At 47.3% G+C, this 13,550-nt stretch overlaps 1 protein-coding gene across 1 annotated transcript in view; it reads left to right on the forward strand.

Annotated features, from left to right (window-relative positions):
- The window catches only part of TMEM132B (transmembrane protein 132B), a 341,477-nt gene that overhangs the window by 202,757 nt on the left and 125,170 nt on the right, over window positions 1-13,550 (forward strand). Inside the window, exon 4 of the mRNA XM_011988883.1 lies at window positions 525-711. Within this exon, the coding sequence (XP_011844273.1) occupies window positions 525-711 (187 nt within the window). The remainder of the gene's footprint in view (window positions 1-524; window positions 712-13,550) is intronic.

Consider the following 13,550-nt stretch of genomic DNA (forward strand, 5'->3'; position numbering starts at 1 on the left):
CTCCTGATGCTTCCACACACCCATGAGGCCCCCACTATTCTCCACAAATTCTAAAGCTTGGAGAGTTTTAACAACTGGTCTACAGACCCCAGCTAAGTAGAAGCAGGAATAGTCAAGGTCTAGGGTGCGCTTTGTGATTGGAGGAGCAGTGAAGCTACATGAAATGGCTTGGAGGCCTTTCTTGAGTATGGAGCTTGGATTATGGCATGCCCGTGCCTGGGCTGGGGAAGGAGAGCTGTGCCTGGTGTCCGCAGAAGTGAAATGCTGGCCGAGTTACTCATCCAGTGAAAGACAGCCTGCTTTCTGCAACACGGAGCCCTAGAGACGGATCGTCAGCCCATTCTGAGGTGTGGGCTGCTGATGGGCCTCTGTGAATGAGGCTCCAACAACACTGCCATGTGACTTGTTGAACTTGGCAGTCATTCTTTTGGTTGACAAATAAGAATGTGGCAATTTATTACATTCTTGACATTCTGCTGAGTCTGAGGTTTTAAATGGAACCTTGATATGTGTTTGTTTTCCAGGGTAAATGGATCCTTCTATGAGATCTTGCAAGTGGACTTTGGAATTGATAACAGCAGTGACCTGGCTGGGGCCCAGCAGATTACCTGGCAGGTGGAGTACCCGATTGAGGACTCCATGAGTGAGCTGGTCGTCTCCGAGATCTTCGTCAGCCAGACAACCTTTGTGGGCATCGTCCCACTCGCCATGGTGAGGAATCGGGGGGCTTCAGAGAAAGTGTCACGAAGAAGTTTTCTTTAAACATGATGCACTGTATAATCTGTTATTTCCCGTATACCTGATACACTGTTTAAACAAAGAAAATATACTTAAATTGCATTTGATCAACCTGCTTTTCATAATGGTTCCTTGGGAACTATTTAGGGTCTACTGTGTAAATCCCTTTTCATTTGTGGATATTGAGGAACTGTTTTCTGGGGAGCCCTTATTCTTTATTTTCTCAATCTGCATGCATATCAGGAACTGAGTGCTGCACTGAGTGAAAATAGTTTTGTTGAAATGCATCAGGGTTACCTGGTGGGAACAGTGGCCCTGTATGCCAAGTATCTGACCCCTTGTCAATTGGCTTTGCCCTGAAGGTTCCAAGGTAACTTACGGATTGGAAAACTCTAAAATACAGATGGACTGAAAGAGTCTTGCTGGGAACTGACCACTTTATGCTGGGTAGAGTCCCAGAGTCCACAGAACTGCCTGTGTTTCTGCTTCACTGGCCTGGAGGTGATTGGATTTCTTCCTCTGAGCTTGGTTGAAGTTATGTTCATAGTCAAGCTCAGGGGCTACCTCTGAGATCAGGGTCACAGGTGAGATTCCAGAGCCTAAATTCCAGAGATTCCACGGAGACAGAAAGTCCATGGGTACCACCTACTTAATACCCTTTTCCACACTGGAAATGTTCAACCATTTTCTGCACTGCTTTGACTTTCCTTTCTGGTACCAAAGTGTGGGATCCATGTCCAGATACTCTAGAAAAATCTGTGGGTGCTTTTGATCATTCATCATGCAAGTTAAACAACAAAGTTGAGACTCCTTTGAACCCTACATCTTACAATTAATTCTGCCGTCCCTGAATCTCGAGTGTCTCAAGTGTGTTGAGTGTGTCGCTCTGCTGGGAACACACTCTCCCTATGTTTCCCACGTCCGGGTCCTTTTCCCCAACTCAACTGTTTATGGAGCCACGTTCTATGACCTTGTTGGCTAAAACTGTCCCTCCCTCCCCTGCCAGCTCATCACCCTCTACCTGTCATCATCCTGTTTTATCCTCTTCCTAGACATTATCACTGGTTGATATTTAGGGTTCATTTTCTGCTTCCTCCCCAGAAGGTGGGGACTCATGACAGTAGGATTATCCTGGTCAGTTCTGTCCACATCATTCCCCCCTGCACCTAGCACAATGGCTGGCACAGTTAATTGTTGACTGAATGAATGGATCTGTGCTTTAGTCCAAGCTTCCAGGATGATTTAGTTTTTGAAGATTAGACTGACGGAGATCATTCCTGTGATCACTGACCCACATTGTGGTTTGAGGGCAGCCATGTCTAGTTGGGGAAGTAACTGTTAAGGAATGGAGATGGATGGTTGTCGGTTTTAAGATGGAATGAAGCTGTATCCCTTGTGCCTGGGAACTTATCTATAAATTCTCCAGCTCAGCTGGATCAGGCTGAGGTTGGGGAATCTCTACTCAAAGTCCTTACCACTTTGCTCTATGCTTTATCTGTAGCACTCCATTCACAGTGGGTTTGGAAGCTACCATCGCTGCCACCTCCTCTACCTCCACCTTCTCTTTCCTCCTTCTCTTCCTCTTTCTTCACTTCCCTTCCTTCTCCTTCTCTTTCTCCTTCTCCTTCTTCTTCTTTTTCTCCTCCTTCCTCTTCCCTTCCCCTTCTCCTTTTCCTTATTCCAAGGCAAGTTATGGAAAGATCAGTGGCAATTAATGCTGGACCACCACTGCATGAAGTAAGGGAACTAGGGTACACAGATACACAATGTACAAAACATGGGCTCACTATTGTCAGACGAGAAGCAGAAATCCCTCTGTAGTTAAAACAGAGCAGCTTTAAATGCAAGGACTTAAGTACACAGGGAACGAAACAGATGAGAAGCAGACGTAGAACAGAGGAGAGCCAGGCACTGTAGTAAGAGTGAGAATCTGCTCCTACCCCCAGGCCAGAGGGTGAGGGTGGTGGGGGTCTTACCAGAGCCCAGGACCTGGGGGTCACTGCTGCAGCTAGAATCACATTTGAGCAGCCTGGTTAGGGCTGGAGTGTGGGAGAGATTCAACTGTTGCAAAGGATATACCTGAGGCAGGGCTGGGAGTGGGGTGAGGAATTACCTGGCTCCTGCCTCCACCCTCCTGCCAGATCCTGCAAAGTCTTTCACTTAATCTCATCCTGCTGGCTGAGGCATAAGCTTAGGAAGCAGCATCTTCAGGGGTCAACACTACTGTGATCCAGAACTGATCAGAGGAAGGCCAGGGACTGGATCTGAGGGTGACAGCCTCCAGCCGGTGCCATTATCTTGCTGGTTTTATTACATGCTGACTCCTGTGAACCAAATCCAGCCTGTCCCTCAGAAGCTTGCATATTCAGAACGTGGCCAAGCCAAGTCTCGTTCCTCTCAGGTCTCCTTTTGGCTTCCTCGGCCCAGAATGCTCCACTACGGCTGATATCTTGTCACTTTTCACTCGAAGGTCAACTTGTGGAGAGGCCTCTCCTGGTTACATGGCTAAATTAGTCTCCCCCTTTCTATTTTCACTGATTTGTCCTTGTCTCATGCAGATCCCATCACTGTCTGTGATCCACGCTTATTTATATGAGTGTTTGTGTCCTGTCTGTCTCAGTCTAGGTCCAGCCATAAGAAAGAATGTGAACCCAGAAAGTTTAACATAGAGAATTGTTAACTATCACAGAGGACTGGGATAGTGAGGGATTGGTTAGTTAGAAGTGGAGAGAACTCTAAAGAATATAGGAATGACAGATATGGGGAGCAGCTACTAGCCTGAGGGCTGAACTATAATGCTCAAAGAAGAGGTTTCCCCTGCCCATGCCCTGGAAGCAACATTTCTCGAGAGGTTGTGGTCACAGCTCACTGAATCCAGACAAGTTGCTGATGTAGCACTCGGGTAGAGCTTGATAGAAATCTGTCCGCTGCAGTGCTCGGGACAGCTGTTCACAAGGGTGATGCACTTGCTACCAAACTATTGAAGGTGGACGTTGGGGAAAGCTGCCAGCTCTGAGGGGCTGCTGGCCACCATGCACTGCAGGAGTGGGACACCAAGAAAGCCACCAATGCTGGAGTAGGTCCATGCATGGCAGGAGCTGCAGAGAGAGGGCCTCAGCATCAGAAAGCCAACCCTTTCCTCCCAAACTGTCTCTCCAGCATGCTCTACTGACAAAGCCTAACATTGTGCCCATTGGAAAAGCAAAAATATTGAAATAGGGCTCAGATCTATTTTCACAGAACAGGTAATGAGGGGTGAACTTGGAGCTGAGAGGCCATGAATCGATAATCAGCATACTGCAGGTCCTCCCCACTGGATTTCAAGCTCCCTGATGGGAGGGGCCATGTTTGTTTTGCTTGCCGGATGTTTCTTCAGCATGGTGCCAAGTATATAGTATTTGCTCAGCAAATGAATGAATGGTTATGTCTACCATCATAGCCTGAGTCCATTGGCTAGAGAGCTCTTGCTTGCTGTATTATTAATTTTCCTGTGCTGCTCTCACAAATTACCATAAACTCAATGACCTTAAAAACCTACAGATTTATTCTCTTAGAGTTCTGGAGGTCAGAAGTCCTAAGTAGGTTCCCTGGGCTAAAGCAAAGTTGTCAGTAGGGCTGGTTCCTTCTGGAAGCTCTAGGGGAGAATTTTTTCTGTCCCATTTCCAGCTTCTAGAGTCTGCCAACTTTCCTTGGCTCATGGGTCCACCTGACTCTCATCTCTGCTTCCATCATTGTATCACCTTCTCTGACTTTCCTGCTTTCTCTTCACTTTTAAGGACCTTTGTGATGACATGGGGCCCACCCAGATAATTCAGGATATTCTCCCCATCTCAAGATCCCTAACTTAATCACACTTGGAAAGATTCCTTTTTTTTTTTTTTAATTTTTTTTTAATTATTATTGTACTTTAAGTTCTAGGGTACATGTGCATAACGTGCAGGTTTGTTACATATGTATACTTGTGCCATGTTGCTGTGCTGCACCCATCAACTCGTCAGCACCCATCAACTCGTCATTTACATCAGGTATAACTCCCAATGCAATCCCTCCCCCCTCCCCCCTCCCCATGATAGGCCCCGGTGTGTGATGTTCCCCTTCCCGAGTCCAAGTGATCTCATTGTTCAGTTCCCACCTACGAGTGAGAACATGCGGTGTTTGGTTTTCTGTTCTTGTGATAGTTTGCTGAGAATGATGGTTTCCAGCTGCATCCATGTCCCTACAAAGGACACAGACTCATCCTTTTTTATGGCTGCATAGTATTCCATGGTGTATATGTGCCACATTTGGCCATGCCAAGTAACGTATTCACAGGTTCTGGGATTAGGACGTGGACATCTCTGGAGGAGGCTGTTATTTTCCTAGCACACTTGCTTATGCAGGATTCCAGCTCTCTCTAGTTGGAGCTTCCTCAAGTTGGGTGCTCAGGGCTCTCCATCCCTCCTCCCATGATCTGCTCTGTCGTTGTGCTGTAGCCCCAGGCTGCTGCCTGCACCAGGTTATAGTTGGTGCCTCCCAGGCTGCTGCCTTGGGAGCTTTTTTGGCCTCCATGTCACTCTGGCACCTCTGACAGCTCCAAGCTCCTAGGGATACTACTCTCCTCACCGGGGATGCACTTTCCTTGTGCTTGGCTCTTCCAGAGGACCCCAGAGCAGAGCTTCCAGAGCACCAAGGAATATGAGTCTCTTAGGCATCCCCATCCACAGGGGGGATGTGGACAACCAAGGGACAGGGGCTGGGTGGGCTCTGGTCATAGTTCCACATCACTGTCCTCTAATCCTGGGACTGGGAGGAGAAGACCACGAAGTCAAAGCCCAGCTGGCCTGTCATTCTCCACGTAGCCTCAGGCTGGCCACCTAACCTCCCTTTAGTTGCTCATGTGTGAGTTTCCAAGTGAGAGTACCTCTTCTCTCTACTTCACAGTGGTGTCAGATGGATAAAATGAGCCATAAAGAATATGAACATGCTTAAACTATCAAGGCAAATATAAAAGTCGCGTATGTAGAGGGAAAGTGTCCCAGAGAGGGCACCAGATCAGATTCAGCTGGCGTGTGGGCTTAACAATCCTCTCTAACCAGCCAGTTTCATTATCCTATTGATTTGCCTGGGAAAATTTCAATTATGATTACCTTCGAGGTAGGTGGCAGTGAGACATTTTAGTCAAGAGTGAGGGCTATTGGGTCAACCTGCCTAGTTTGAAATTTGAGCTCCAGTGCTTACTAGGTTCAAGATACTGGGCAAGTCACTCAATCTTTCTGAAGCTCCACTTCATCTGTAAACTGTAAGAATCACATTGCCTGCCTGATAGTTTTGTGAGGATTAAATTATATACTAAGGTAAAGTGTTTGCCCACTGGCCTGGCATACTGCATGCACTCAATAATGTTGAACTGTTATAATTTTCATCATTGTCATTGTGTTATCTAGCCATCTGTAGGTATAGTTGTCAAAGTTTGGGAGAAGGTAAAACAAGTTCAACCTCAGGTTGGATGGTGGTGGATTCTCCTGTTGGAGAAAAGGAGGTGGAAAGGAGTCTGATTTGCTGAGTCAGACACAGCCAAAGGGTTTAGGGTGGGCACATTATGGGTGCAGAGAGAGAGAGAGAATCACAGAGGGTCTGGAAGCTCATGGAGGGCTCCTACTGTTTGGGAGAGTCAGGGAAGAAAGGGGAGGAAGGAATGTGCTATCTAATTCTTGAAGGTGAATGGACATTAGCCAGGTGGAAAGAAGGAAGGGTGTTCCAGGCAGATGGAACGATGTGTGTGATGAGCAGGAGCAAGAACATGGGAGTTTATGGGGCTGCAGGTGGCTTGGGGCTGGTGTTTGGGCCAAGGGGAGATGATAAGGGGAACAGAGAAGGGGGCAGCAGAACACTCTAGTAGGCTTGCATACTATGCTAGGATGTCTGATCTTTGTTCTGGAGTTATCCTTTATTCATTGGTTTGGATCATTTATTGTGGATCACAAAGAATGTATGAATCCACAAGTATTCATCGAAGTTCTGTATGTTGTGATTTGAATGTGTCCTCTCCAAAATTCACGAGGAAACTCAATCCCTCTTGTGGTGGTATTACCAGGTGAGGCCTTTTGGGAAGTGATTAGCCATGAGGGCTCTGCCCTCACAAAGGGATGGCTTCCTTATAAAAGGGCTGGAGGAAGCCGGCTTAGGCCCCCGTGCCTGCCCCTTCCGCCATGCGAGGACATGGTGTTTCATCCTCCCTGGAAGGTGCAGCAACAAGGTGCCATCTTGGAAGCAGAGACGAGATCTTCAGCAGACGCTGACCCTGCCAGGGCCTTAGTCTTGGCCTTCCAGCATCCAGAACTGTGAGGAAGTAAATTTCTGTCCTTTATAAATGACCCAATCTCAGGCATTTTGTTGTAGCCGCACAGAAGAAGGACCTGTGGTATACTCGGCGAGTGGGGTGGTGGCCAGTGGTGTTCTCTTAGCCAGTGGCCACTCCTGCTTCCTGCTTCCTCCCCAGGCTTCTTGCTAAAAGGGCCTTGGTTATGATCTTTGCCCTCTGAGTGGCCACATCCTTTGGTCCACTGGGTAAGGTTGGTCTCCTCCACAGTCCCAGGGTGGCATCTGGATTGGCCTAAGCCATCACGGTTTGTTCATCCCCTTCCCTTGTGATTATTGCACCCAGGGGGATGTTGCCTAGTTGGGCGAGGGGTCTGGAAAAATAATAACTTGTTGTTAAAAAGGAATGAAGCACAGGGCCATTCCTGCTTTTTGTCCTGAGCGTGACTGTGTAAGGAGCGGGAGGTGTCACTGTGAGAGGAGCTGCACACACTCTGGGGCAGCAGAGCAGAGAGAGGGTGGGAGGCTGTGTCCTCGCCAGTGTCACAGGCTGCCCAGCTATGCCGTTACCAGCCTCCCTCCTCCAGGCCTCCTGCCTCGTGACACAGTAAACCTGCCCAATGTAAATCCCCTCTGGCTAGTGCTTGGCTGCATCTTGGAGGGTTTCAACTGAAGACTCTTCTTAGCCTCCCATCACCTTCCTAGGCCTGCTGGGCTCCTCGCCCAGGGGTCATCACTATCAGGAAGGGAGGGGCAGGGATGCCATCCACCGTGCCATCCCTCATTTCTCCCTGGAGAGGAGACTCATTCCTACAGGCCCCAGTTGGCCACAGACCTTCCTTCCCATTGGTTAAAACTGGGTGGCATACACAGATGCTGGGAGAATGAGGGTCTGGCCTTGTAATCTCACCTGTGACAGCCATGGAGTGGGCAGTTGAAGCATCTGCACTCATGGAATAGCCCACCCAGTGCTCTAAGAAGGTGCTGCTGTCCTGGGATTCAACCCCAGGCTTATGATTTAGGACTTTGCTGCCACAGGTGTGTGATCCTGGATTGTGTTGGTTGCTGTTGACCTTTTGGGTAGCAAGTCAGTCTCTACTTCACGAAGATAAATATGCAGCTTTTGGGAGAATGCCTGATAGGAAGTGGGAGGGACTCAGTCATGGACACCAGGGTGGAGCTGATGCAGTAGCCAAGCAGGCAGACTGGCAGAGGGAGGCGGCTATGATGAGGTGCTCACTTATTCATTCTTCCTTCCTTCCATTCATCCAGCCATCCACCCGTCCAACCACCCATCCACCCTTCCATCCACCCATTCACCCTTCCATCCACCCATTTACCCTTCCATCCACCCATCCACCACCCTTCTATCCACCCATTTACCTTTCCAACTACCCATCCACCCTTATATCCACCCATTTATCCTTCCATCTACCCATCCACCCTTCCATCCACCCATCCACCCTTCCAGCCACCCATCCACCCATCCACGCATCCATCCTTCCATCCACCCATCCACCCTTCCATCCACCCATCCACCCTTCCAACCACCCATCCACCCATTCACCCTTCCATCCACCCATCCACCCTTCCAACCACCCATCCACCCATCCACCCTTCCATCCACTCATCCACCCTTCTATCCACCCATCCACCCTTCCAACCACCCATCCACCCATCCACCCTTCCATCCACCCATCCACCCTTCTATCCACCCATCCACCCTTCCATCTACATATCTACCTTTCCATCCACCCATCCAACCCAGCCACCCATCTATTCAAACAGGAACAGCGAACATTTACTTAGCAGCACTATATGCTGGGTTCATAATTTTTTAGTGAATGAAAAGAGAGAAAATGGAATGGATAGAAGTTTTGGAGCTGAAATTATTAGACCCTGGAAACCATTTGTATCTAAGATTTCCATTTCTAGCAGAGCAGCACAGATGGTCAACAGCTTCAAAAACCCCGTCTTGAAAAGGGGTGTCTAAGGAGAGGGATGCTGCCACCCAGGGTGACAGCGGTGCTTCCTGCATTATCTTCCACATCTGTGTCATCCTTTTGCCCCCTCTCCATGGCTAAGAAATGCTAACAAATGTGTTTGTTTCTTTTTTTTTTCCTCTAAAGGCACAGATTTTCCTTTTTCCTTCAACGGTGTCTCTTCTTTAGGTTTTCTGCCCAATTACTGAGCTTTGAGCTTAGAGATTTATTTCCGTGGGTGGCTTGGTGTTGAGGGCTACAGTCCACCCTTCAACGACTATTCTTAAAACTGAAAAGCCCAGCTCTGCACATGCAGATAAAAAAACACATTATCTTTCAAAAAGATCGGAATAAAAAAATGAGCACACTTGTGAGTTTCTAGGCAACTGGGCACATGGGCTCAGCACAGGCTACAGCGAGAGATCATCAGATTCCTTTTTAGTCGTCTTGGCCTGAAACCTTACAACAAGGCCTGGACACAAATACTTCTTTATTCCAGACAGCGTTTGTATGCCTCTTCTGTGCCGAGCACTGTTCTAGTGAATGGCGATGAATAAGGCAGACAAGACCTCAGCTCTCATGCTGTCATGCTAGGGGAGGGGACTGATGAATGCAAGAAACATAAACAGTTGACCTTTGAACAATGCAGGCATTAGGGGCACTGACCCCTCCACAGTCAAAAATCTCAGTATAACTTTTGACTGACTGGAAACTTAACTACTAATAGACTACTGTTGACTAGAAGCCTTACTGACAACATGGTTAATCAACACATGTTTTGCACGTTATATGTGCTAGATATCAGCGGTCCCCAACCTCTTTTGGCACCAGGGATTGGCTTCATGGAAAACATTTTTTCCATGGACCAGGATGGGGGGATGGTTTCAGGGTGATTCAGGTGTATTACATTGTGTACTTTATTTCTATTATTATTATTTCTGTTATTATTCTCCCACTCTTTCTTCCTTCCTCCCCCTCCTCCTTCTCCTTTCTTCTTGCTTCTCCTTCGTTCTTCCTTCTCCTTCTTCTGTCTTCCTTCCTCCTTCTTCCTTTTCCTCCTTATTATTTCTTCTTCCTCCTCCTTCCTCCTCCTCCTTCTTTTGAGATAAGGTCTCACTGTGTTGCCCAGGTTGGAGTGCAGTGGCACAATCACAGCTCACTGCAGCCTCGATCTCCCAGGCTCAAATGATCCTCCTGCCTTAGCCTCCCAAGTAGCTGGGACCACAGGCATGCTACTATCCCTGGTTAATTTTTTATTTTTATTTTTATTTTGTAGAGACAAGATTCACCATGTTGCCCAGGCTGGTCTCAAACTCCTGGGCTCAACCAATCCTTCCACTTCAGCCTCCAAAATTGTTAGGATTACAGGCGTGAACCACTGTGCCCAGTCTGAAACTTATTAAGTACCCAGGAGGCCTTTTATTTTCTTCAAATGATTCTGCTTGGTGGCCCCAAAGGCCAACAGGGAACTTGACTCTTGCAAAGCTCCCCTTCCTGTCAAGAGAGTCTTTCTCTTCCTTCCCACCTCTGTGTGTCCTGTGCTCACTCGCTTTGCTGGTTGCTGGGATTCAGACGGGGGCAGCCTCTGTCTGTGGAGTCTCCAGCACTGAGTAGGGGTGCTTTACCCCAAGGAAGGGCCAGCAGGTGCCACATGGGCCCTTGGGGTCTGTCCCAGCTTTGGGAAGCCATAAGTAGGAGGGCATTTTAGAAAGGTTCGAAGGCTTCTGGAGCAGTCTGTGTCTTGTCTTTCATCTTTTGTTTAGTGCAAAACTTTAAAAATCTAAACAGGGTTTGAATACATCTTCCTAAAACGTCATAGACAAGTGCCTGTTGGCTGCTTTCTAATTCCTACTGCCTCGCCCAAATTAATGATTGTGTATCATTTTATTTCTTTTAGTCAGAACATTGTCTTTCTGTGTATCTACATTCTCATACGTATGTGGGGCTGCAGGAGTTGGAGGCTGCAGTGAGCCGTGATTGTGCTGCTACACTCCAGCCTGGGCCACAGAGCGAGACCCTGTCTGTAACAAAACAAACAAATGGATATGGGGCTGCAGGAAATCCATGGTACGGTTTTGTGTGTGGTTGTGTTTTAAAACAAATCGCATTATGTTGAGTGTAATATTCTTTACAGTCAGCAACATGCTTTAGAGGTTTTTTGTGCTAATATGAATAGAGCTTAATTATTTTCTAAAAACTCTCATGTTCTGCAGTAGGTTATTCCATAGTTTTTTTTTTTTTTTTTTTAAACCTATTTCCCTATTGATGAATATTTAGGTTACTTCTATTTCTTTTCTCTTCTCCTCTCTGTCTCTTTCCCTCTCTCTCTCTCCTCCATTCCCCCACCCCCAACTAGGATGCATCCTGTAAAGCTCCATCTGGTTTGGGGGTGGGAAGTGGGTTTTATATCATGTGCCAAATGGTCGTCTGCTGGAGCGCTATGTTAGGCAGGAAAAAGGATGCCAATCAGTAAACAATGTCTGTTTTGGGTGCTATATTAGTTTTCTAGGGCTGCAGTACCAAATTACCACAAACTGGGTGGCTTAAAACAATAGGAATTTCTTTCCTCACAGCTCTGAAGGCCAGAAGTCTGAAATCAAGGTGCTAGCAGGGAGGTGCTCCCTCTGACGCCTCCAGGGGAGACGCCTTCCCTGCCTCTTCCAGCTTCCGCTGGCTCCAGGCATTCCTTAGCCTGTGGCCACCTTGCACTCATCTCTCCCTTTGTCATCACATGAGCTGTGTGTGTGTGTGTCTGTGTCTCTGTGTCCTCCCCTCATAAGGACACCAGTCATTTCTTTGAGGGCTCACTCTAATCCAGTATGACCTCATTTAAACTAATGACATGTGCAAAAATTCTATTTCCAAATCAGGTCATATTCTGAGGTTGTCAGTGAATGTGAATTTTGGGGGGACACTTGCTCTCTATAGGTATAGGAGGCAGGGAGTGCTACATGGGTGCCATTGACCACTTAGATCTAGGGCAGCACAGTCAGTGCACCGTCCGCGTGTGCAGTGAGAACTGGCGTTCCAAATAATGACTCTGCCAGGCTGTTATATCTCCAGCCATTCACTCAGCTACACAATACTCACACTCAGTCGTGTTGACTGGACTGCTAATCAGGACAGGAAGAACTTTTACTGTCTTTGAATGTTATTTTCCTTTTTCTTTTTTTTATTTTCCTTTTTCCTGTTTCTTTTTTTGTTTGTTTTGTTTTGCGCTGCCACTCAGGCTGGAGTGCAGTGGTGTGCTCATAGCTCACTGCAGCTTTAACCTCCAGGGCTCAATTGATCTTCCCACTTCAGGTTCCTGAGAAGCTGGGACTGTTGGCACATGCCACAACAGCTGGCTGATTTTTATGTATTTGTTTGTAGAGACAAAGTCTCACTGTGTTGCCCAGGCTATTCTCCAACTGCTGGGCTCAAATGATCCTCCCACTTTGACCTTCCAAAGTGCTGGGATTACAGGAGTGAGACACTGTGTCTGGCCTGAGAGTTATTTTTGTGGCACCCTGACGTCATAGCCTACCTAGAAGGTCTGTGTTTCTCCCTCTTCCCACAAAACCCCACGTTTGTGAGTATAATTACTGTTGAGGAAGACACACAACATTTGGCAGTTGGTATCTAGAATAGACTGAAGGTGTCTGTCTCTTAGGTTCTCTTCTATACCAGAATGAGCAAGGTGTTCTGTAAACAGCCGTAACCTCAGTTATATACGCACCATTTCCCCTGATTGATCCTACCCTCTCACAGCTGAAAGGAGCAATTTTAAATTGTCAGGGAGAATGCCTGTCCACTGAGTACACTTTACCAATGGCCACAAGTAACCGTCTTTGTCGGCTGAGCTGAAAGCCATGTGCTTTGTAAATGCCGCCGTAGTACTTGGTGCAGAGTGGGCACCCCATTGTGGCATTCCTGGCTCTGCAAGCCAACTACCTACACTGTTATTCCAGCACGTGGTGCCAGGGAGACCATTTAGTAAACCCATCGCCACAGTGGCCCCATAACTGGATTTAGCTGTTACGCCATTTCCTAACTTACATTAAAAACATAACAATATTAAAGGATGGCTCTTGGAGAGTGAACTGGAGTCAGCTCAGTGGAAAGGAAGGGAAAAGCCCATTAAGATGTTTGGTTCAGCTGACCTGCCTCTATTTGGGAAAACCTTTGCTGATGTATAATTTCTGAAGGTGAAAGGGAAAAATAGACCCAGCTAAGCAAGTTCAGGAGGGAAATGGGTGGTTGTCAGTCAGAGCAACAAAGTAGTGGAATTCCGGGTGCTTCAACGGCAGGGATGAGACATGACAAATGTTTAAAGACTCCGTCAATATCATTAATATTTATGACCTGTCTTACAAGGATGGCTGTCGTGCAGCGCATCCGTCAGAGACTCCTGCCCTGGAATTATCCTGCTTGTCAGATGAGCCCGGAATCCCCAGATTGAGAGTGATTATGCAAGGGATTTTATAGTCCTATTTTACATCCCCTTAAAGGTAGTAAAATAATCAGGAAGCTGTATTCTTTTTTTTTTTTTTT

This window comes from Mandrillus leucophaeus, unplaced genomic scaffold, assembly GCF_000951045.1.
Source record: "Mandrillus leucophaeus isolate KB7577 unplaced genomic scaffold, Mleu.le_1.0 Scaffold34, whole genome shotgun sequence".
NCBI classification, from domain to species: domain Eukaryota; kingdom Metazoa; phylum Chordata; class Mammalia; order Primates; family Cercopithecidae; genus Mandrillus; species Mandrillus leucophaeus.